This window comes from Bombus affinis, chromosome 13, assembly GCF_024516045.1.
Source record: "Bombus affinis isolate iyBomAffi1 chromosome 13, iyBomAffi1.2, whole genome shotgun sequence".
In the NCBI taxonomy this organism is placed as follows: domain Eukaryota; kingdom Metazoa; phylum Arthropoda; class Insecta; order Hymenoptera; family Apidae; genus Bombus; species Bombus affinis.
In genome coordinates this window covers 1,410,496-1,436,430 of record NC_066356.1, presented here as the reverse complement: position 1 = coordinate 1,436,430, position 25,935 = coordinate 1,410,496, and the positions used below count along the sequence as shown (strand labels likewise).

At 37.7% G+C, this 25,935-nt stretch overlaps 2 protein-coding genes and 1 long non-coding RNA gene across 5 annotated transcripts; 2 read left to right on the top strand and 1 right to left on the bottom strand.

The window, feature by feature from the left end:
• Nucleotides 1–562: 562 nt before the first annotated feature.
• Nucleotides 563–2,696, top strand: LOC126923004 (uncharacterized). Of its 2 annotated transcripts, none has more exons than XM_050735986.1 (5): nt 563–693; nt 1,392–1,599; nt 1,665–1,940; nt 2,020–2,428; nt 2,500–2,696. In XM_050735986.1, exons 1-5 carry the CDS (start codon nt 578–580, stop codon nt 2,625–2,627), a joined length of 1,137 nt encoding a protein of 378 aa, XP_050591943.1. In that variant the 5' UTR covers nt 563–577; the 3' UTR covers nt 2,628–2,696. The 2 variants fall into 2 exon arrangements, with proteins under 2 accessions (XP_050591943.1, XP_050591944.1); XM_050735987.1 differs by lacking the exon at nt 563–693 and adding an exon at nt 719–889.
• On the bottom strand, nt 1,531–6,034 carry LOC126923018 (uncharacterized). Its single transcript, XR_007713022.1, has 3 exons — nt 5,704–6,034; nt 3,041–5,603; nt 1,531–1,893 (listed from the first exon to the last, which is right to left on the bottom strand). It is a non-coding gene; the product is annotated as an uncharacterized LOC126923018 (long non-coding RNA).
• LOC126922981 (histone acetyltransferase KAT6B-like) lies at nt 4,287–25,935 on the top strand. Of its 2 annotated transcripts, none has more exons than XM_050735944.1 (6): nt 4,287–4,435; nt 8,743–9,533; nt 13,534–14,003; nt 14,293–14,381; nt 18,247–18,635; nt 19,016–25,935. In XM_050735944.1, exons 2-6 carry the CDS (start codon nt 8,988–8,990, stop codon nt 23,675–23,677), a joined length of 6,156 nt encoding a protein of 2,051 aa, XP_050591901.1. In that variant the 5' UTR covers nt 4,287–4,435; nt 8,743–8,987; the 3' UTR covers nt 23,678–25,935. The 2 variants fall into 2 exon arrangements, with proteins under 2 accessions (XP_050591901.1, XP_050591900.1); XM_050735943.1 differs by having other exon boundaries at nt 14,293–16,274.

Here is a 25,935-nt window from a genome sequence, read left to right as displayed (position 1 = left end):
CGATACCTTACCTGATGCAGGATACTACTATGTATTGTTTTATTTGATCAAAGTATATATGTATCACGGCTTAGTTTATATTGAAATTTGGTGGTAAGTACAATAACGCTGAGTTTAATAAGTAATGTGTACATGAAACGTACTATCAGGATATAAAATGAAACAAAAAATTATTCTTTTTCTGAATTTAATAAAGTATAATACATGCGTATTAGTTGAGGATTTAAGAAAAAGATAGTATATATGATCTGTATATAAATAATTCTATGAAATTGTTTTCTTAAATGCTAATTACGTTTTGAACATAAAAATATAAATATTAATACGATAAACTTGTAACATGTAAATATTATATATAATATATACCTTTTTTTAAAAAGATATTGCATATATTAAAGATAACACAGTCGTTTCAAATTTTCTTTCCCCTATGAATTGCCCAACATAATAAACTAACAAGTAATAATATATTATATGCGCCGATGGAAAAGTAATAATATGTTGCATTAAGCAAGCGTTATGTAAGTTTATTCATGTGATAATAATAGCGTATCATATTTGTATATCTTTAATAATAATGTATTATAACATTTGCAAAAAGAATTATGGTACATTTGATATTAGTAATATAGAAATATTAATATCATATATAAATTTTCATCAGTCGCTATTCAGTGCAATAAAAATGTTGAGGTAACGTATAAAATGACAGCAATAAAGATAACATTTTAATACAAATAGAGTTAAAAGTGCACGTGATTTCGTTGGACTTTGCAACAGCAAGTAACGAATAGCTCCGCCACGAATTAGTGGCGTATTGTCGATATTCATGTATGGTAAATTGTTACTTTAAGTACCCGAAATCTTAACAAATGGCGGTGCACTTACGGTATGATAATATAATATTGTATATATATATATATTTTTTTTTATTCTATTATTTATCATTATCACACTTTAATCTATCTTAGGGTTGAGGTTATGTTCAAATATTAATAGAAGGTTAGGTTTTACACGCCATTGTATCATGTGCTTGCATGATTGTGATTCATTGAAGATGAAATTTGAAACTATTCGAATTTTTTTATAAATACATATAAAAAAAGTTCATATTGTTTCGTTTTCGTAATATTCATATATGTGTGCGCGCGCGTGTATGTAAAATTTATGTCCTAAATTTGTAACAGGAATATCGTAAAAAATATATTTAGGTTATAATTTGTTGATGCTGTCTTTTTTTTGAAATGTATAAATCCTTATTGGAAGAGAGAGGAAGAGGGAGGAGATATATGTATAATATATTAACTTATTTTGAACGTAAAATATTTATAATAAATTTTACTGAGAAATGGGTTTATACATGCAATTGAGATAATTTCAAAATATTTCAGGGAGGGCCTCCTATTAGGCGTGGGTAATCCTCTTCTTGATATTTCAGCGATTGTAGATAGGAATTTTTTGGAAAAATATGATTTAAAATCGAACGATGCAATTCTTGCTGAAGAAAAACACAAGCCAATGTATGATGAATTAGTTGAATTGTATAACGCAGATTTTATTGCCGGTGGTTCTGTACAAAATACTATGCGAGTAGCACAAGTAAGCTCTTTATATTATTTGATGTATTACATTAATAGGAATATCAAACATTGACTATCCCATAGTGGTTCCTGGAGAAACCACGAGTTGCAACTTACATGGGTTGCGTTGGAATAGATAAGTATTCCAAAATTTTGGAGGATAAGGCACGCGCAGATGGCTTAAATGTTCGTTATCAATATACAAAGAAAGAACCTACTGGTACCTGTGCTGTTCTTATTACTGGCAATGAACGTTCCTTATGTGCCAATTTGGCTGCAGCCACTTGTTTCTCACCTTCCCATATAGAGGAATCTGAAAATAAAAGAATTATAGAAATGGCAGAATACATTTATATTTCTGTATGTATCAACCTAAATCTGTTTAATTTGATTTGGTTAAATTTGAACCTAATATAAAGTATTACACATTAAATTTTAGGGCTTTTTCTTAACTGTAAGCCCAGAAACAACCCTGATGATTGCTCAACATGCTTTAGAAAAAAATAAAATGTTCATAATGAATCTGAGTGCACCATTTTTATGCGAATATTATAAAAAACCAATGTTGGAGGCTCTTCCTTATGTAGATATTTTATTTGGTAATGAGGCGGAAGCTGATACATTTGCAAAAGCAAATGATTTTAAAACTACGGATAGGAAAGAAATTGCATTGAAATTGTCACAAATGGAAAAACTGAATAAGAAAAGACAAAGAATTGTTATAATAACACAAGGTCCTGATAATATATTAGTAGTTAAAGATAACATTATAATTGAGATTCCTGCTACAAGACTTCCGAATGATAAGGTTGTGGATACTAATGGAGCTGGTGATGCATTTGTAGGAGGTATAGATTTCTGATTCTCTAACTGAAAATTAATAACCTGATTAAAAGAACATATAATGTCATTGTTTCAGGTTTTTTGGCTCAACTTGTGCAAGGTAAAAGCATAGAAGTTTGTATAAAATGTGGAATTTGGGCTGCAACTCAAATTGTACAAAGATCTGGATGTACTTACGAGGGGAAACCTGATTTTACTCCTTAATCACACTTAAATCAGTTAGTAATTGTAAATTCTGTACTTAATAAATGATTTAACAACTTTTTACCTCAATTTCTAGAACCACAAAACAATTTTATACCTATTTACATCTAAATATATTATTTTTGTATAGCTGCACTTTATATTACTTAAAAAAATATTACATTAGCATATAATGATAAAAATGGTAAGGATCACAGAAATATTATATAGTAGAATAAAATATATATCATTAATTACTATGTATGTACATGAAAATTTTAGTAGTATTAATTGTGTAGTATATTGATTGAGGAAAGGTAGTAATGTAAACAGACATAATACTAACTAAATGATGTTATTTGCTTATACTTTTAATAATACTAATATTATTTAAACGAATATCATTTTATTTTTTAAAATTATGTAATACGAACCTTTACATTATTTTATACAAAGATTACAGTATTATTATTACACTACTTGTTGAATATATCGTTGTCTTAATTGATACAAGTTTGTAGAACATGAAAAGTAGTCGATGTATATTCACCTATGCGCAATAATCTTTTCGCTGATATTGCCAAATGTAAGCGCAGTTGTTGAAATAGTTAAAAAAGCAGCACAACCTCGCAACACGCTTGCGTCGGTTCATAGCCACATATATAAGTACATATGTGTAAAGACTTATGAAGCTAGATGAAGATGTAACCATAAATGCACATATATATGCATAAGATGTGATTCGTGCAAAAATCAATCGCTTCTTTAAAAAATTGTGTGACTTGTATTCTAGATATACAATTAGAAAAACAAGATGGTACATTAGTTAATACCAAAATCATAGAAATCTTAAGATATTTTATTCCAATTAGGTGTTTCTTTCAATTTTCCATAACACGTAATACATATTTGAGGTAGATAAAATGTGAACTAATTATATATATTATTATTTGTTCTATATATAAATTAAAGGAATATTTTAAATAATCAATTCTACCGAAAGAAAATAAATCACGTTTACGTATTAATGATACAAAGGAAAAAAGAAATAGAAAGAAATATATCGAAGAGTAACTGTAGCCTAAAAAGTGTGTTGCTAATATCTCCAGGTAGATGGCCCAGAAGGGAGCAGGTACGATCCTGGAAGCTCGTTGACAAAGCTTCTGTACAGCGTCATGTAGCAGACGCGCGCGTGTGGTGTTGAGGAACTGATTGGGAATGGTCAAAGTGAGCGCAAAGCAAGCGACGGCCATAGTGAAGGTAGGATATGGAATAGTAGTAGGGAGAAAGAGATTGGATGATATCATACAGATGTATAAATATCTATTAGGTGTAGATATTGGGCTATTTTGAATATTCCGTCATTTTTATTCATCATACTTTATACACCTTGTACTCCCGCGCTTGAAAAGCTTTTATTCGAGATGTAGATCCCATGGGGTACGATGTAGATATACAAAAGTGATGCGCATGTGTGCGCGCGCGGTAGAAAACGGACGAAAAGCGACGCACGTGTGACCGGTAATGAGAGTGTCGAGTCAAAGTGGACGGTTTGATTGGTCGAGGAAAACGTGTGCCGCTACAACTGTTTCGTGATTCCGCCGTAACAGTGAGCGCGGTGTGCGCAGTGCGCTCCCCACCGCGTGCGCGCAGTATGTAACCCCCGCGACCGCCATCTTTGTCAAGTGGGTAACCTTTGTTGATTTGTGTGAAATGTGACGCCGTTGTCGCGAGATAATTGGTGATCGTGATTAAATATCCTGTGTTACGGTATCTAGTGATTCTTGTGCATTTCACGCTGGATTTATACATGGGATTACCTTGATCAGGTAAAAACAATTAGTCTCTCGTTAAATCTTGCAAGAGAACCACGCGAATCATCACCAGACGCATACGGGCCAGCGGGTCGGGCTGCCAGCTTGTGAAAGAGTGAGAGGGAGAGAGAGTGAGTGTGTAATAGAGTGCAAAAGAGAGAGGGAGATAATCTTCTATACGCAGTGTTTCTCCTCGCTTCTTCTTAACATTTTTTCTTACTATGCTCGAACAAGCGGATAATCAAATGCCATCCATTTGCCAGACGTTTATTCAGGAAGCTATACAGTTCGACGTTATGGTTGAAACATCGTTCTTAGGCGCGAAAAATTGTGCGAAACAGTCGAGAGTTGGCCGTGCCTACCCAAGATGGCTGCCCGTCGGGTTTCGAGAAACTTGTGTCCTCGCTGTCTACTTGGACACGTAATTCAATCGTTTCACATTTTTCATCCGCCTATCGCGCACCAAGTATTTCACTCAAAATGATGAAAAACTCGGTGTCGTAGTATCATCTAGAGTAGTTAACAGGCGATAGTTGGTAGCGTTTAGCGGTGGTTTCGTGGGCGACGGCCGTCGCGATTATATTCGCTAGCCATACACAGTGTCTTTCTTACGAGGGATGTGACTTGAACGAATCGTAACGGTTATTCCTGCTTGAGAAACACGAGACGAGTTTCCCGGTTGGCGTGGAAGTTTCCGAGTTGAAATTATAAATTGGCTATCATTGAGATTAAAATGGCTACCGACGGTAACCAGTTGGTGATTATTAGCAAATATATCTTTCGGTCCGAATCATTTTCTCTCCATTCTCTTCACTATTCTTTTTCGTAATTGAAAACTCGTTTGAATCGAACCACACTTTTTATTCTTATTTTATTTTTCAAGCATGTGGCATTGAGCAAAGATCTGCTCACGGTATGTGTGAGTATTTTTTGTTGAAACAGATACTTAAATGGAAGCGTCTTTGTAGAAAGGAGAATCATCTGTAAAAGCGGGTAACGAGGAGTAAGAAACGCCAAGCCGGCAGTAGTTGAAATCATTCGGTAACCGTCCGTTTTCTCAGTGGCAGCTGCTCTCTCTGTTGCCATCCTCTCTTTTACCTCTCCGTCGGGTGAGAAAGGCCCCAACAAACACAGTCAGCCGGCTTGACTACTGGCCTCCCTTCTTCCTCGTTACTGTCGTATGCTTAAACGGACGAACGATAAATAAATTAGCTAACAAACGTATTCGTTTACTCGATATTTCGTTTTGGCAATAATAGAACGAGTCAGAAACAACTACATACACCTGTAGAAACGAGCAAGTATAGAACATTGGAGTGTTCCCGAAAAGAGATTTATGCGTATAATACATATACATTGGTTGATTTTCGACGGAAAATTCTGAATGTATAGTGCGTTCATTCGCTTGCCATTCTCTCTCTTCACTCCCTCCTTTCTTCTCTCCCTCCATATGTTCGTTTTCTTATACACTCCTGTTCTTCGTAATTATTGCAAACATGCCGATGACTGTCGAATTAATGAAATCGAGTCAAGGCTAATATTTAAAATTTAAGCCCTTGAAAAGGCTAAGCTTTCTGCCGATCACTGTTTTGTCATTCACACTCGTTTCCAACTAGTTTTAGTTTCAACGTGTGCGAGACAATTACATATTTCGCGAAGCTTCATTCAGTGACACGTACGTCAAACAAAGATTAGTCATATAATAGGATTGCGTTTCTCAGTGATTCACGGACAAAGAATGTTAGGTTTATTTAATTTATTGGTCGACACGAATACCTTTCGCCGTTGACGGCCATTGTTTGCCTAATTAACGAATAATAATCATGAAAAAAGACTAATAGTCGAGAAATTAGAATGAAATCGGTCAAACGAATCCTACGAAATTTTAGCAAATATATCGTCATATTTCATCATCCTTTCAAATTGTTTTATATCACTTAACTATTATTAAACGTTTGAAAATTCTCTTTTCTGTATATTTTTCACGTGTAGTACGCTTGATCAGAATTATTATTATCAGAACTCTTCGAATTAGAATATTAAGTTTGCCCTTAGAATATTTCCCTTTTCTTTGGAAGAGTATCAATGTTGAGTATCAATTTTTATCGGTTGAAAGAGTTTAATACTTTGATAGTTTCTTTCTAGATCAGCTCTGGGAAATCTGAATTTACATACAATAGTTTACAAAAGTCTGTGAACACTTCTAGAACTTTTTGATGAATTTATTATATGTGTTGTATGAAATGTAAAATATTTGAAATTTCATTGGCATTTTTATAAGAGAATGGATGGTCATGATTATATTACTAAAACTTCAAACAAATCTGAAAATGTACATAACAGCTACAAGATTATTTAGTGCAAATATATATATATATATATATATATGTATTTCGAAGAGTAAGAAAAGTATTTAAGCATTTAATTCGTTATATTAATAAGCTTCAATATATTGGGTTGACAACTAAGTGATTGCGGATTTTGTTATTAGGTGGTATTGACAAAATACGCAATCACTTAGTTGTCAACCCAATACAGTGGCGTCATTTTTATTAGTTATTATTTGTTTTAGTTTTCCAAGTATTATTATATGTCCATGTTATGTTTACTGAATAGATGTTACCCGAGAATATTTTGTAACTTCTATATACATTTTCAGATTGATTTTAACTATAACTAATATGATCATGACCAGTGTAGTTTCATTGCAGTGTTAATACAATTTCAAAATGTTTTATTTGCTAAATACGATATATATGTATATCCATGATAGTTTTCTGTGGTTATTTCCCAAATAGTTTCATGAGCCAATGTATATCCATGTATGCATAATTGACTTAATAAATCACGTGTATCTACAAGTTGTTCAAAATTACGCAATATCAGTACGACCTACAGTCATTTAAAATATTTCTCTCCCTTCCACGTGTACATATACGTACACCTTGTGTTGAGTTTGCTTACGTCGAGGAGAAAGTTTGCCGCTTAGAAGAAAATCGGTCAATCGTTCGTAACGAGATGAAAAATTGAACAGTTTCGAATAGTTTTGAATGATTCTAAACGACTTTTAAATGATGATACGATAGATTCGGTATATCGGGTTTAGAATGTAGCACAAAAAATGTAGCTTATTTCTTTTTAACTGTTGTTTTATTTCGAGATGATTAGTTCTGTAAAAGAGTACATATGGTTTATATGTGTTTTGTTGTATAAAGCTCAAAGAATTCTCACGAATTTAGTGAGTGAAAACGAAAAACGAGCGGGAAAGATGTGTTCGTTCGGACAGCTTGCAACGACTCAAATTCTAGCTAGTTGATACACATACATATTATAATAGTATATAACCGAATGTCACAATATACCTGATTAATATGGTGCAGAAAACGCGTCATGCGTTATGATTATATTCCGAATATTTATGCATTTGTGGGAAATTTAAAGTCGCGAAAAATGTACATAATATGTAAAATATTCATTAATTATGGGTATTTATATACATTCGTATTTTTAAGCGAATAAAAGAGTAGGATCTAGGCGAACATTTGTTTTGTCTATTAAATATTGTAACGAGTATTATACTTTGGATACTTTATGTACTTTTGTATCTTTAAATTTTTCATACATGCATAGAAATCCGCATTGCTATATATGTATTGCTATAGTAGTAAGATTATCAATAATTATTTAATAATATCTAAAATTTCGATAGTAATCAAAATTATAAAAAATAGTAATACACAGTAAGTGAGTAATAGATAGTGAATTTGTTGTTACTGTTTGTTTACTTAATATACACACACTTGAATGATACTAATAGGTAGTAAATTTGCTATCATTACCGATCTACTTAGTGTACTTGATAGTAATTTTACTATTACTATATGTGCAAATAGTGAATGTAATTTATTTCAAATTAGCAAGATTCTAAACGAGAAACATCTGCTGTAACCTATTTTAAATTCATAACAAGATAGCCCTAACTATTAAAATTATGCCTAAACTTCGTTTTAGAGTAGCCCAGTTATGTATTTCCGTATCTTTCGATAGAATTAAAGTAGTAAAATTTAAAAATGCCAGTATTAAGTTTTAGAAAATCACATAACCAAAAACTAGAATAGGCTGTCTGTGAACGAAGTCAATATAATTATGATTTCCTAAACTTAAAACAGATTAGAGACTTCAACCAGATTAGTGCTAAAACGAAGTTTAATCAAAATTAATATCAGTAATGTAGTATCACAGTAGCAAGTTAAACCGAGGAAACAAAAAAGAGAGGAAAACGAGAAAGGCTTATTGATTGATTGGCATATTGTGGGTTTTAGGACCAGCATAAGGAGCGTGTGATCTTGACGGATGGAAATGTGAAGCCGCAATAGCCTGTAGAAAACTTGTGCGAGGCAGAGTGAGGCGCAGAATGTGAGTGAGTCGTAAGGACTGGTTGTAAAAACCGACCCGGAGGCGGTCGAGCATTGTTAATTGGGTGTATATAACCTGGCCTGGTACGTGATCGTCGCCGCCGGTGTCGCCGCCGCCGTTTTCGTCGGCAGACGGCCGACGGAGACGAGAAATGGACGAGCCCGAGTCCGCTGACACATGGTCGGCCTGGTTCCTGGACGCGATCCGAAAAATCCGCAGCCAGAAACAGAGGCCGAGTGTCGAGCGGATATGTCATGCTATTCGTCAACACCATAATTATCACGAGGAGGAAATTGCTGAACATCTGGAAGTTGCTGTGAAGCGCGGCGATGTGCTCAAGATCTTTAATAAAGGACAATCATCGTACAAAGATCCTGGTGGCTTACAGTCGAAACCGCTCAAAGTTGGCAAAGCTTCCGATTTGAGCAAGGTACTGGGTAAGGCTGTTAGAGAATTGGGCGAAAGGGAGGGCTCAAGCCTGAAGAATATCGAGAGATATATCAGACAGAGTCATACGGTCGAAGAAGAAGCTGAGGGCGACTTGAGAACAGCTCTTAGACTATCTGCTAAAAGGGCAGTCGATCGAGGGCTTGTGATCCAGGATGGTAGGCTCTTCCGACAACCGGACAGACCACCTTATCTCAAGAAACATGCGGATACTTCTCATATTACCCAACCGGAGCCCCCTGTAGCTAAGGTGAGTCATTTTTTTCATTACTCGTTATTAGAGTACGTATGTTTATGCATTTATGGGAAAGCTAAAAGTATAGAAATGTACAGAATACCAAACCTTTCAAATATCCTAAAGATAAAAAGTGCTGACAGTGCTACAATTGTTTTGTTGCAATCAAGAAATAGTTGGAGATATCTCAGCTTCAAACTTAAAGTATATTTTTTATCTAGCCAAGACATGATTAAGTAAATACAGACATTTATGAAAATTCATACCTTTATGAACACAGCCAAAAGTGGGAGTTAGACAAATTTGCTTCACTTACTAAATATTAAATAATTTAGATATTTTGTTTTATGTACTACTTTTATATTTTGTTAAATATTTTATATATTTTTGTATGTTATATGCATTCGGAACATTTTTGCATATTTACATTTCCCAGAAGTACATAAATGCGCCTTTAATTTATTAATAAGTGTGAAAATAAAGATTTGACAAAATCAAGGATATTTCAAACCGAGCAAATAAAGAAGTTTCAAGTTACTTGAATTAATCTGATGGAGGTTTTAGAGTACATAAAGTATTATACGCGTATGCAACATACTGATTTATACCTACCGCATTTGTAACTGAATTCGTTCAACTTGCGCGCTCTTCCGTACATCCGTTCATTTACGTTATTATCGTATTCTGGTAGAAATATTTTATTACCAGTGTCGAGTTCAAACAATGTTCACGAAAGTTGATTAGACTTTTCCATCAGCTTGTCTTTGCTTGTGTTCAGAAGTCTGTTCAGAAAGTGTAGTTTCATAGAGCCGTGTTAAACGTGGGTATTCGCTTGCTATTCACTTCCATGCAGTGGATAATATAATTCACAACATGCAATCATATGTGAACTGGCAGCCGTAGTGTCAACGTAAACCTATCGTTAATATTCCTACTATATAGCGAGACATGCGTCATGCATTGTTTTAGTGTAAAAAGTAAAATAAAGCAAATAAAATTCCATTCTCGGTTGAATTATATTTTTGGAATACTATATGCTTTGTAGAATTATATTTTGTTATTTCCGTTTTTAGTTAGAAATAATTTGGAATTACTGTTTTTGTAAATATAAAAGAAGCAATTAATTCCTTCTTTCTCTCCTTGTTCCGAATGGAATATAGTTACCATACAAAGAATTATTACGTTCTCTTCAACACGTGACATATTTGTAGCTAATGCAAAGCATTTTCTACGATTAAACCGATCCGCACATGTAGGGTTCCTATACTCATCTATGAAATGACGCTTTAATTTAATTTCATAGTACATACAATCGTAAAACCGCATAAAGAACAATCTAGAAATCTGTCAATGTACCCATCATCCATTAATTCGTATTAAATGCTAGATTAGATTTCGTTGATGTAGTTGGAAAGTTGCGATTCTCTGTCGGAGCCATCTTCAAGAAATCCAAGTTGAGCGAATATTGAATTTGAATTTTCCCGCCGCAATTCCTTGGAAAAGTATCAACAACTTCGTAACATATCGCTTCGTTTGTTTCACAATACTTGTTAGTCTATATACAATAAAAATTTAGGTTGAATAGAGCTTTTTTAAGAAAGAGAATACGCTAAGAGCATCATTTTCAAGAAATACGTCATGTATTAGAAATAATATCCTAAATAATAAAGCATGTAGAAGATACAGGAATATAATGGGAAAATACTGGGACGTTTTGTATGACAATACATCAAGAAGAGTATGTTATGCATGATCGCATACGGTTCGTGGCTCACTCAGTTCAGGAGTCAACAAGGGAAATATTACGCTCTCGTTACGGTCCCTCGTGTTCGTAGCTGGGGAGTCACGGCGTGTGCCCACGCCTCAAGATGGTTAGTCGTGGCCTCACGCTAGAGGGGAACTTGAACAGAGGGGCGAGACTCAGGACGATATGCTATCGCGGTCAACTTCCGGTGACTCGTTTGTGTATATCGCCTCTCTTATTGATCCTCCATGCACACGTCTCTCTCTTTCTCTCTCTCTTTCTCATTCACCCCTCTCTTCCCCCTCCTCTATTGCATTCATTTCTCCTCCCTGTTCTCCTACCGACCGCGTTTTATGCGTGTCAGGCCGCAGAGAGCACGGAAAGTTATCCAACGATCACGCCGGCGCGATCCTGACAATCCCTTCCTCCCCGTTGGTTGCTCACTGCCCTTTTATTCCTTGTTCTTCCTTCTCGAATTCTCAAGTGGTTCTTGGTTTCACTGCCAAGTGTCACTATTTAGTTATTCAGTCCAATGCTGTTCACTGTTGAAACCCTTCATACACCTTTAGTCCTCGTGTATTACATGCCATTGCTATGAGAGAAATAAAATTGAGAAAGAAATATCAATATAATATAACTTATTGGTAAATTCAAATATAAAATTTCTTTTATAAATTCTTCAACTTCACATAGATGATCCTTTTTAGCTTTTATAACTCGATGTTTATTTATTGATCGATAATGGAATGGTAATACCTAATTAGTTCCTATGAGCTTTTGTACTAGTATTTCATATCGGATTGTTCAGTAAGTTGGCCGGTATGCTCAGTAATTTATGTTCGGAAACAGAACTTCTTAAGACTCCCTAATGTGCCTGATACACAGACACGGGTGCGCGCGCGTTTCAGAACAAGAGTAGAAAGGGGAGAATCATTAGTTCTAGATACAGTGGCTCATGAAAGTGTTTGGATACTTATCGAATGAAACTTTTGAAATACAAAAATGTTTGGCTTTCGTACTTTTTAAGTTTCGCGTTACCTGATCTGATAAATGTTTCGATGTCTAGCTGCTTTTAAGATGAATATTTCAGGTCAGTAGGTCGATTCCTTATCTGCATAAAAATTATTTGTTATGCTTTATCTCCTATTATTATTCGAAGTAATCAAATATTTTCGGTCAATAAATTATTTGGAAATTATCTATTTCTCAAACAAAATTTTGGTATTCTGGAAAACAATTTTATTTTAAAATAAATTTATTTGTTATTTTATTGGAAGTAATTATTTGATTTTTTAATTCATTATTTTCATTCCAAATAAAATGTATCCAATGATTTGTTAAAAGTTATATTAATTTTCTTTTCAATTGCAACGAGAATAAGATTTAAACATAAAAAATTCCAGGAATATAGCAGGATTAATTTCGGAAAATTTGTAAAGGTAAAAGGTATTCGAGAAACATTCGTCGTATATATGTATGTATGTATGGCTATTACTTGTAGTTTTCGTGGGTATAAGAATCTGTCGATGCATCGACGGAGGATACGTCAAGAAGCCAAGAAGTGCAAGCTTTAGCAATGGATCGTTCAATCCCATAACTATTAGTTATAGCTAGTTCTCTGGTCGCGCAACAGGTCGTTGTTTCGAGACACGGATCCTGATCACGCGTGTCCTGTATGTTGAAGGTATTCTTTGTGTACTCTACTGCTTCGAACCAAACAAAAATGTCAACTAGTTAGAAATGAAAGATACTAAATACAATGAAATGGCAAATTTTAGGTTTCCTTTCTTTTCTGATTGCTAAGAATATACAGGAAATCTTTGTAAAATTAATATATTATACTTTTATCGAAATTGAAACATGATTATACACGTACACTTTTTTATTTTTTTATATACTTTTATATACTTTCTTATTTTCATTCCTTTAATTATAATCATTTATATACTGTATATTTAAGTATGAATTACACAAGGGTTGGTTACTTTGGCGTTAATTATTTGATTACGAGTGAATAACTCAGTTATTACTATTTCATTATCATTCGTATATAAAATATTACTCGTCGTAATATTAAAATATTGAATATATTAAAATGTGTATCTCGATAATTATATCTTTGACTTTCACGAAACTCCGTCAACTTCTCAGCATCTAGCTAAACCTAATAACTTCCATTTATGTTGTATTAAAATCATCCTGTTTATAATATTCCCTTCATAATATAATCATAAAGTGCGTATATTCATATATTATTTGATTTTTTCACAGCTGCCAGCTCCACTACCAATTTGCAAAGAATGCCTTGGTGCGACAATAGCTGGGAACAACAACAACACAAAACGGAATATTACTGAGAAATTGAGCAGGTGTAGCGTGTGTGGTGCAGCTTTGCATAATTCTTGCGCACCACCAGAACTCTCAATCCTTGTTGATAGGGGTATAACGTGGTCTTGTGACGACTGTTCTCCAACGTGTGCTGGGTGCCAGTTGGAAAGGGAATCGCAGAATTACCTGGTAAAATGCGCTGGTTGTGTTAAGTGTTATCATCCTGCCTGTTTGGATCCAGCACTTGATAAAAAGAACAAAACACCATGGAGGTGTCGACATTGTCAAACAGCACATACACCAATATCGAAGGACGATAGTAAAAGGAACAAAACACAGGATGCAGCTAGTTCTCTCGAAGGCACGCCGACTAGCGCGAGGAAGAGACCTAGCAAGTTACGTGAAAGTAGAAAGTAAGCGAAAATTTGATGTAAACCAACTTTAGGATTAATGTTAGTTCTCATTTGTGATGATTTGTCGAGTAAGTTTGATATGTGCGATACAATTTTAATAGATAATATACAACACATTGAAGGAAAATATGAACTAAGCTAGCGGTTCTTAATCTCCTGTTTACCACGAACAGTATAGGTTTACCTGACATAAGATCAGGGTTCAAAATTAGAATAAAAAGTTAAGACTGAGGGAAAGGGATGACGAGTTATCAATGCGCACGATTTGACCAGATAATATCTGTTTCAGATCGGCAGTATCCAGAAAGAGTTTGGCGATTTCGACTCCGGTGAAGAAAAGCGGCGCAGGAGTGGCACAGGTGGACAGCAGCTCGGACGGTAATGCGGGTGTTGTCTCCCCTCGTCAACCACCTTTGATTTCCTCTCCCTTACCACAACCCCCCACCCCACTCGCAGGCCAGGGTAGGCTACTAGAAGAGAAAAACGATCGGATTTCCAAAGAGAAGCAGAAGTTTTTTAGGCTGAGTGCGTTTAATGCGGACCATAATAAGTTGAAGCGGGTGGGGGGCGGTGAGAAATCGAAATGTTCGCAGGACGTTAGTCCTAGGTTAACTCGGGGTAACGCGAACCAGAAACAACAAACCATGCCCGGTAAAAAGGTAGTACCGCCAATGTCTAGCAGTAGCAGCAGCAGCGGCGCGAGCGATAGCGATTCTTCTGACGACTCCAGTGATTCGACTGATGATGATGACGAAGACGACGCGGAAGAGGAGCAGAGAGCGAAAGGGAATGGGCAGGGGGGAGAAGAAGAGGAAGAGGTAGATGGTAATAGCTCTAGCGCGTCTAGCAATACGTCCACTTCGGATGAGGACGACGACGACGATGACGAAGAGGAGGAGGATGACGACGGCGACGATGGTCACGAAAATCGTCGTGCTGTCGTCGTCGGCACTGGCGATAGTGGTGGTGGTGGTGGTGTTACCGGTAGCGGTGCCGGTAACTCTCCTAAACCAAGAGGTCCGTTCTCTTGTGATCTAAACGAGGACAAGCCTTGGGGTTTCGCTGCGGCCGCGGCTAAACTCAATATGGAATCGCCTTTTTTTAGTAACATTACTAATACCTTTGGTGCGCCGTTACCTAAGCTCAATGTAAGCAGCACACCGACATTCGGTTTACATATACAACCAGCCGTTAATACGTTCGACGGGAAGAAGAAACAAAAGAACGATCGGAACGGTGCTGGTATAGCGAGCAGCTTTGCCAATACGGATAATACCAGTAAGGTTAAACCTGGTAGTGGTCAATTGAAAGGCCTTTTCGATGGATTGAGTCACTTTTTTTCAGTACCTACTAGCAGCAGAGTAAGATCTAGCGCGTTGACGCCTAATTACGCGCCAGATAGAAGAAAGCGGCCTAACGTAGACGACAGTGATAACAGAGCGAGCAAAGTTGTGAAAGGGATGCAGAGTAATAAACGTGAAAACGCGTCGTCCGGTCTAGGCAAATCGAAAGAAAAAAAGAAAATGGAGGCAGACTACGATGTAGCGAAAGTACCTCGCCCTGGAATTTTTACACCTTCCGACGAAACGTTATTTAGTTCCCTTAATGAAAAACTACCAAAAATGACACCGTCAAATTTAGTTAAAACTGCGGTTAATAGTAAAAGACATGAGCACGAAAGGAGAAAACTGATGAAAGATGATGCGCCGTTAGTGAAGTGTGCAGCGGGCGCGTCGTCACCGTCGTTGCCATTGCCGTTATTATCATCGTTATCGTCGTCGTCATCGTCGTCGTCGTCGTCGTCATCGTCATCTTCGTCGTCGTCGTCGTCGTCGTCGTCATCGTCGTCGTCGTCTTCATCGTCGTCGTCGTCGTCGTCGTCGTCGTCGTCCTCATCATCATCGACGACGGCGGCGGCGGCGTCGTCGTTTCCGTTACCGTTACCGTTATCGTCACCCTTATCGTTACCGTTACCGTTGCCATCATCATCATCATCACCGTCTTCGTTACCGGTGTCGTCGCTGTCGTCATCGTCGTCGACGTCAATGCCGACATCGACTCTTAGGCCCGATCAGTCCTCGCGAAAGAAAAACACACTCGTGGAAGGGAGCCAATCACGCCACCCTGTGCCCGCTGTTTCGAAGTCCGGCCTGAGTTCTGATTCCGTGAAATCAAATCCCAGCCTAAAGTCCAATCCACGAGCCTGTACTAGCGCCACCACCACCAACACCACCACGACACCCCGCGCGACACCCTGCTCCACCAGGAAGGGTAAGAATCTACCCCACCCGTTCACGAGTCCTAACCTCGATGATGCACCCAAGTCGCAAAGAAGAATTCCCTCTAATCTAATCCTCGCTCACCACCACGTGGATGTGTTGGCGGTGTGGTGTGGTATGATGTATGTGTTCATGTACGTCTGACGTAATCTGTTTCAAGATAACATGATTGTTCTCCACTAACGGCCAACAACTTGTTTTTCGTCGTTGAATTCATGAAATTTCATCGATAATTATATCGTAAAATGTATCGCATGATCGAGAATTAAATATTTATCTGTATGTAATAAGAACAATCAGGTTCCTTGATAGGACGTGTTTATTGCTTATTATGTGGTGTGAAACTTATGGAAATCTGAGTTTTCTACTTGCAGAAACATCTGTCATATAGAATGCGAACGAATGCATTCATTTCTCTTTCATAATTTTCAGATCAAATTTGTAAGCTATATGGATGATATTTCCATTCGTTTTGCACTACGGAAGACTCTTACATGGTTATTGCATGTTACTAATAACGTTATTTGGCTCTGGCATACACTCTCTTTTTTTTTTCATATACCATATAGTTATCAAATACATAATTAATGCACGTAGTTCGTAAATAAACGCACTCGACTATGGGACTGTTCACGTGATAATTTCGCTGCTGCACAATTTTTTTTCGTTTAACTTCTCACTACTTCTAACTTGATTAATTCTTTACAGTTGTACAGTCGACGATACTTGTACAAAGATTTAGCCAGATATATAAAATAGAGTATAAACGTTTCTTATTCGTCGCCGTTTTTCTATTAAATTGCCATTGTTGTTTTACAAAGGACAAGTATTGAAATATTGAATTATTCTATTGAGGAATTTAGAATAGTTGACCTGTGATTACTTCAAATATGAAATAAGTACGAAGCTTCAACGGATATCAGAAAAGTTTTTCTAATCCTTCGGGATTTTATATCGGGATTCTATATACGATCAAAGATTGACGAAAGAAAAAGGAAAAGGAGAAAGTATTAGGGAAGAAAAGATAAAGTGACCAATACCGATCAGTTTACAGTTTTACAGGACGAAGAAATACGACGCTAGGTGGCATATCTCAAACAGTTGCCTGGTATTAATAATATCGGAGTCTACCTGCTGCTGCTGACATTTAGCAGGCTCTGTTGTCGTAACTCGCCGTCTTCCACCGTAAAGAGAAATATAAAAAATGTATACGTTTTACGAGTAAAGTAAAAAAAGCAAAAGAAAGGAAAGACAGAAAAGCTAAAACGAGAAGTAAAAAGAGAAACGGAAAGAAAGGAACGAGAGGAAAACAAATCCGCTTTTGCCATTGAAGAGCCAACTTGATACTCTGCCAACACATCCCACGAAAACCACCTACCCCATAGCTTTGCTTTGGATACTACTCACAATATTAACAGCTAATTATTGTTGTCGCACTCGATATTATCGAAGATTGTCAATGCACAAGTTAATATTTATGCTTTGCGACTACAATATCCGCTTCTCTAGTGGACAGATTCTTTTTGTTCCTCTTCTTTTCTTTTTTCACGCATCGAATAGAATTATATTTTCATTTCAAATACATTCTTTAATAGCGTACACTTCCATATCAATAAATTATCATAACATTCCCGCGGAGTTTTTTTGTTTGTCTATTTGCCTTTTTTCAAAAAGTTTTTCACTGTTGGTACCGTATCAAAGCCCTAGTATATGTCGTTTGTGGTACAACGAAAGATTTGTCTGCATTGCAAGTTATCCTTCAGGATTAGTGTTTCTTTTGTGGTAAACAAGTAAGAGAAATCGGACAAATCGACATGGATTCAAATTCAATGGATTAATTGTTACAGCGGATTATAAAGGAATTTCTTTTCCTTGTCCTGTTCACTGCAAAACAGAAAAAAATAAAAGTAGCGAATAAGCACATAAGAACATAAAGAAAACCAATTTGTTATATTTGTTTACAGAGGAACCTGTTCTACCTCAGACCTTGCCACCTGGTGTCACGCAAAAGGATGTTGACCTATTTAAGGAAGCACGGGACAGAGCGGCTCGTTTAACCGCCGTGAATGGTGACGGCGAGGAAGCCGCGACTGTGAATAATTCAGCAAGTACAAGTACAGGAAGTGGTATTAGGAATCCGGCGGCCATAGTTTTTGGTCGATACGAAGTAGAAACGTGGTATTCCAGTCCGTTTCCCCAGGAATACGCAAGACTACCAAAATTATTCTTTTGTGAATTTTGTTTAAAGTATACGAAAAGTCGGGCTGTACTTGATAGACACATGGACAAATGTCAATGGAGGCACCCTCCGGCTACCGAGATCTATAGGTGTAACGGCTTGTCTGTCTTCGAGGTACGGTTTTTCGAGTACAAAACTTTTTCTTTTGTCTTTAAGCCTTTGACAGTGCAATAAAATAAAGTTCCGAGAAATTACGGAATGATTTGCCTCTGTGAAAGGATTAATACACAAATAATACTCTATGTGATATATCTCATAGACTTCAGATGTTCATGTATTTTTGGGAAATTTAAGTTTGCGAAAATCTATCGAATACATATAATATGTGAAAATGTAGAGTAATTATTATAATACTTAGTAGACGAAAGAAATTTTTATTTTGATTTCATTAATTAATTACTCATTTAATTATGTTCATAAAAATATAAAATTACTTAAATATCCACAATCTACTCATAAATTAGACAATGAGAATTTTGATTCTTATGTTTCAGATCGATGGTAACGTGAACAAGATATACTGTCAAAATTTGTGTCTGCTAGCGAAATTGTTTTTGGACCATAAAACGCTCTACTACGACGTAGAACCATTTTTATTTTATGCGGTAACGAAAAACGACAAGTATGGTTGTCATTTGATTGGTTATTTCAGCAAAGAGAAACATTGTCCCGCGCAGAGATATAATGTATCGTGTATCATGACTTTGCCGCAATATCAAAGACAAGGATTTGGTAGGTTCTTGATCGAATTTAGTTATCTTCTCTCCAAAGTGGAGGGCATTCCCGGTACACCAGAGAAACCTCTTTCTGATCTCGGCCGGGTGTCGTACCACTCGTTCTGGAAAAGTGTTGTACTCGAATATCTTGACGCTCATAGAGATTCTACGGATATCAAGTTGGGAGATATAACGAAAGAAACTGGCGTGTCAGCTCATGATATCGCAACTGCTATGCAATTGCTGGGATTTATTAGATCGGTTCATTTACCCGGTGAAGGGAATTCTAAAGTGGCCGTGGTAGTTGATTGGGCTAAAGTGGACGCTCATATGGCAAAGATACGAAAAAGTTCTCGTATCAAATTAGATCCTGATTGTCTCAGATGGATACCATTGCTCACGCAGATTCCTAATCCATATCAAAGTCCGGAAGAAAGTGGCGACACTAGCTCCGAATCATCTCCCGTAGTGGAACCGAAACACGTACCGGCGATTGTTGAAAAAATTCAAAAGGTTAAGATCAAAAAGAAACCAAGGGGTAGAAGGTTGGGACAAAGAAGATCTTTACCGTTCAAACAGAAGGCTGCCCAAAAGTCATCCTTACAGAAGGATTCTATTTCCAAAGACACGAAAGAGTTGAGGGAGACAAAAGCAATAAAAGAGAAGGAAGCAAAGGAGACAAATGAAGCGAAGGACACAAAAGAAACAAAGGAGTTAGAGAAAAGGAGTCGAAACGTAGTTGCTGCGTTGGCAGAAAATGCTAAAGAATCGATGGAAGTAGAACCGAAGAGCGTCACGACAACGTCGAGGAATTCTCGTGCGGTGACTGCTTCAAAAAACGCGAATTCTACAAATCCAACGACTTCATCTACGTCAACGACGACGACGACGACGACGTCAACTACTACGGTAACAACCACCACAACGACAATGTCTAGACGAAGAATTAGAACACCGAAAACATCTGTAACTGGTGTCTCGGTAGCGATTACGACGACAACGTCGTCGTCATCGACGACTCCTCTGCGAAAACGAAAACATTCCGAAAAGACTGAAGCAGAAGAAAAGGAGGAAAGGTCTGAGGTTAGTTCCAGAAAAAGAACTCGGGAATCTCTACGCGAGAAAGAGAAAGATAAGGAACGAGAAAGAGACAAAGAGAAACCGAAAGAACGTGATAAGCCGAAAGAAAGGGACAATTATTTGAAAGATAAGGATAAAGATAATATAAACGAAGTGGAGAAATCATCTTCTAAAGCGACAGAATCGTCTCCGTCGTCGGTAGTGCAGAAACCTACGAAGAAGCAGTGCAAGGTAGATGATATCTTGTTAAAAGTGACCAGTCGACAAACAAAGCACTTGCAAACGAAACAAGGGAAAGAAAAGAAAAATTTGGAGCAGAATCAATGCAACGGAAAAGAAGAGGCGAAGGATGTTAAAACCTTGCCGGTATCGAGACGAGGAAGAGCAAAAGCCGAGAAGGAAGCTTTAAAGATGCCACAATTAAAACCTGAAACTCCTACGAAGGATCGACCCGAAACTCCTGTGATACTCCCTCCATCATTGTCTCCGTTGCCGTGCTCTGAAGAGACTGGCTCTTTTATAACTAGTCAGCAACAGTCGTGTCCGGTTACGGAGCAACTACTGGCAACACCTGCTGAGAAAGAAACTAATAACGCGATAGAAACGACTAAGAGCAACGAGAGCACTATGGAAGACGTTGATAATGCCAATGGTAGTAGCGCTGGCGATATCTGTGAATCAACCGTTCTTCCAGAAGCAGAAGCGACTATATCTGCTAGTCCAGGAGAGTATGAGGGAGGAGACGAGGATGAGGGCGAAGAAGAAGTACCTGCACCGAAATCGAAACCTGTGACGCATATAAAAAGCGATTCAAACGAACGAACTGAGAAGGCAGAAGAGAATGAACCAGAAAAGAAACTCGAAGATGATTCCTCCGTTCCTTTTTTGCAAAATCCGATATCGGAATCGAAATCACGTATTCTGCAAGAAGATACACAAAGATCGGAATGTGAAGCTGAGGAAGATTTGGATAAGGGCGAGGCTGAAGGAGAGGACGAAGGCGGTCACGAATGCCAAGGTGATGGCGAAACATTAATGGAAACAGGAGAGAGGAAAGAAGAAGAAAATAAAATTATGAAGGGTGAATCCGACAAAGCTTCGGAGACTGAGAAAGCAATTTGTAGTTTGGAAACGTCTAAATTGGTACCTGACCTTCTTTCGCCTAAGGAAGAAGAAATCGAGAAATTGAAAGCTGTTAATCAAGATGTAGGTAGCTATAGAGAAGGTGATGGAATTTCCGATCGATTAATGTTAAAGAGTTCGAAAGAGGAGTTGACGAGGCCAAAGATAGAAACTTCTCCCGCAACGCCCACGGAGAGAAAGGAATCATCCTCTGCTGTTTCGAATATCGCGTCGCCTGAAACAGGGCCGCTCACGCCGCAAGAGAAAGTTTTGGCCGTTATCGAGCAGCAAGAAACCACTATTCATCTTCAAACACACTCTGAAGAATTAAAACAAAATTCGCCCGAGAGTGGCAAGACAACGCCTCATTTGGACAATCCTGGTTCGGTGAAACGAACACCCCCTTCGCAACCAGATTTGCCGTCTATGGGAGTTTACACTCCTGATTCGACCACAAATTCGGTGCATTCGTTACATTACGGTCAATGTGATTTGGACGTCAGCCAGTTAGGACTGGAGTCCCCCACGTCGATTGCTAGCGATCTCGCGTCACAGAATAGCGTAGAAAGACCACCAAGTGCATTGCCATCGATGCCAGCGTCTGTTTCCGTTCCAATTTCGGTATCCATGCAAATAACTACGCCGGTTACGTCTGCCGCCGTAAATATCTCGCCGCAAGTACAGTACGCCGATTGTTCGATGCCCCAGCATGCTCCATCGACGCACGTTAATATCCATCCGATGCACCAGCCACATACACCGCAGCCTCTTCAGCAGCCACGTACACCTCAGTCGCACACACCTCAAAGTATACAAACGCAAAGTCCTCAGCCTCTTCCACAGAGCCATACGCCACAACCGTTACCTCAATCTCACACACCACAGCCTCTTCCTCAATCTCATACGCCACAAAGTATTCCGACGCAGAGTCCTCAGCCAATGCGACAAAGTCATACGCCACAACCTTTGCCACCGTCTCACACGCCTCAACCGATGCAATTGTCTTTGGCCCAACAAACGCAGAATCAAAGCATGACGCATGGTCAGTCTCAACAACAGTCTCAACAGCAGTCTGCACATCAACAGCAACAACAGCAGCAATCGCAGACGCAATCTCATAGTAACAAAAGAGCCAGTGGTTCGCAAACGACCCATAGGTCGAGATCGACACAGCAAAGTAGCAGATCGCATCGAACCACGCCTCCTACGTCGCATGCTCAAGCCTCATCTCAAGGACACACGACCTCTCATACGAGTCATACGAGTTCCCACACAAGCCATACGACGATAGCGCATACGACGCACGTACCACCGCAGTATCAGCAGTCTTCGTCGATGAGCGTACCACCCGTTCCTCATCCGCATTCCCACACACACGCTGCTCATTCGCACAATATGGCTGTTATCTCGCAAGGGAACTATATGGCTGTCGCTTCGCAGACCTTCCCAACTCAGAACACGTACGTGATTCAACATCGAAGCAGCAGATCCGGTGCACCCACACCATGCACCACAGCGACAAATTTTTACATTCAGACGAGCGCTATGCCGCCGCATTCGCACACACCGGCACCCTCTTTGTCAGCTTCTGGAAATCACCAAACCACGAATTCGTGCAGTCTAGCAAAATTACAACAACTAACGAATGGGTTGGAGATGATACCTCCAACACCTCCACCTGCGATGAATTTAACGCCACCACCTCCTATACCGCACACTATGACACCGCCACAAACATCGAGGCAATTACCGACGCCGCCTCAAGTACCCCTTGGTTACGCGAAAAATTATTATAACGTCAATACGGTTCCGCCTTCTACTCCCGGACCACCCAGTAGATCGACCTCGAGGTCATCAGCGAATGCAAACATGGCGTCTCTGACTCAGCCGTATCCAAGCGAAAGCTTATATCGTCAGACTCTCGATCCTGGAAGTACCTGTCCTCAAATGCAGAGCGCCGCCAGTCGGGTCAGTCCCAACGTGGCGATAAACACGAATCTCATGGCCCAGTATGGTTATCGAGTGGCACAACCTGCTACCGGCTACATGAATCAAGCGGCTCAACTCGGTGGTTTCATGAATCAAGCTAGCCAGTTACCTGTCGGAGTCGTTAATGTACCTGCACCGTATCCTCAGGATCCTCATCAACAAAATCCAGCGGCGGTGTATACGACGTACCACGGTTACATAAATGGCGGTCTTATGCAGCCTCTGAATAGTTCGATGAGGCCACGTTAGCCCCACTTATCTAAGCGCACATTCTCTCAATTACAATAACACGAGACCGCAAAAAATGGACTAAACAATGATTGCTTCATTTTGGACAAGTTAATGCTCTCTTCTATACGAACTCTGGCAACTTTAAAAAACATGTTACCTATCGAGAGACTTTTTATCTCCTTGCATTCGCTTCCACAGATACCCTCTGGACGTGCATATTGTTTTTTTTTACCTTTCTCGCACCAATATTTTATTATTTTTTAACGTACGACCACTAACGTATAATTTTTCTTTTATATTGTGACTATTTCACTTTTTAATACACGTTTTAGCATTTTTCTTCTTCTACTGTTACTGTTAACACGTAGTCGGGTGCACGCGCTTATATAAAATCCATCAGTCGTCAAACGCTATAAAAAAAAAGGATTGTAAATTTAAGACCCAGAAATATTAAAGAGTTAACGGAAGCGCTTGCATCGTAAAGATTAAAGAGCTCGTATTAAACGGATTCTTAACTTGTTTTGAAATGCATAAATGAATAAAACCGAGTGTGAATATGCGAATGCGCGCGCGCGGAAAAGAGAGCAGAACATATGTGTATGTACGAATTATAATCATAGTATGGAATAGTACACTACGAAACTTGGATTCGTGTCTTGTGCATTTAAATGCGATTCTATTCTACCTTGAATGTGATCTGTCGATCAGTGAATATACATATATATACACACATATATATATATATATATATATGTGTGTGTGCACGCGCGCGCGTATCATTTAGGCAAACATGCATGTATGTATATACTGTTTATGGCTCAGTCCACAATCGACAAAACGAATACACCTATTTTTAGTAGGGCATTCCCATCCGAAATTGCAACGGTGTTACGTTTTGTGTATAAATAGTGTATATATATATATTATACATATATACATATATGTGTGTATATATATGTACTACACATAACATTTGCAAAGAATATTCTGTTTGATATTATCGATTGTTAAACGTTGTTATTTACTTTTTCTTCGAGGCACGCTGTACTTTACTGTATCATAAAAATAATTGTACTACTATTATAATAATTATAATTGTATTATTGCAAATTAATTATTACGATCGCCAACTCGTTCATTACCATTGATCGGTAATCTTCCTTTATCGTCAATGTGAACATAGTGTTTCTCATTAATGATTCTTTATAAGATATCATTCTTGCCGTCGTCAATTGTCTTCGTCGTTGTTATATTTCTTATTACTATTGCTGCTATGATTACTATTATTACAGTTATTACCATTGTCATCGTCATTCTTGTCATTATCGTTATGGTCATGATTATGATGTCATGATTATGCTCGTCATAATTGTCATAGTTATCATCATCATCATCATCATCATCATTATCATTATCATTATTATTATTATTATTATTATTATTATTATTATTATTATTATTATTATTATTATTATTGTTATCATTATAATTGCTATTCTGCCATTGTCATCATCATCATCATCATCATCATCATCATTATCGTCATCGTCATTGTCATCATCATCATCATCTTCTTCTTCTTCTTCTTCTTCTTCATCACCATCACCATCACCATCACCATCACCATCACCATCATCATTATCATTATCATCAACAACAATAACAACAGCGTTATCGTCATTTTCATCCCACGTCAATACGAATATCATTTTATTCAAACCCTATGCTCCTTAATTACGTGCACAGCTACAGGAAGAAATACGCGCAAGCGTGCGCGCATACACACACACGTATATTCATTCTTAATTCTCTATTGTATGTAATATTTTTATTTTCTATTATTGAACGAGAGGGCACATACTAGTTTCGGAAAGAATGATACATGCGTAAAAATGCTCTTCCACGGAGCGTCGCAAAAATTATGCTGAAATTATTTTTTGTATCAAATTATAAGAAGAGGCGAGATGTTAATTCGTTCGACCTCTATATGGGAAATGTAAAATGGTGCTCGTTCATGTACGTTCAATTGTAATTTCCCTCTTGTCCACGACGCTTCGGGGAATGGTCGCGAACAAATAATATATTTATAGTATATTACGAATTTAATTTTTTCAGACGAGACTATAAAAGCGAGAGGCAAGGGAATTTGCCTAGTTTTTAGCATAATTCTTGAACGATAAAAAAGATCATTGATAGTGTATAAATACATCAATATTTATTGTACATAGAGTTAAAAAAAAAAAACTACTAACAAATAAAAAGGAATCAAAAATAAA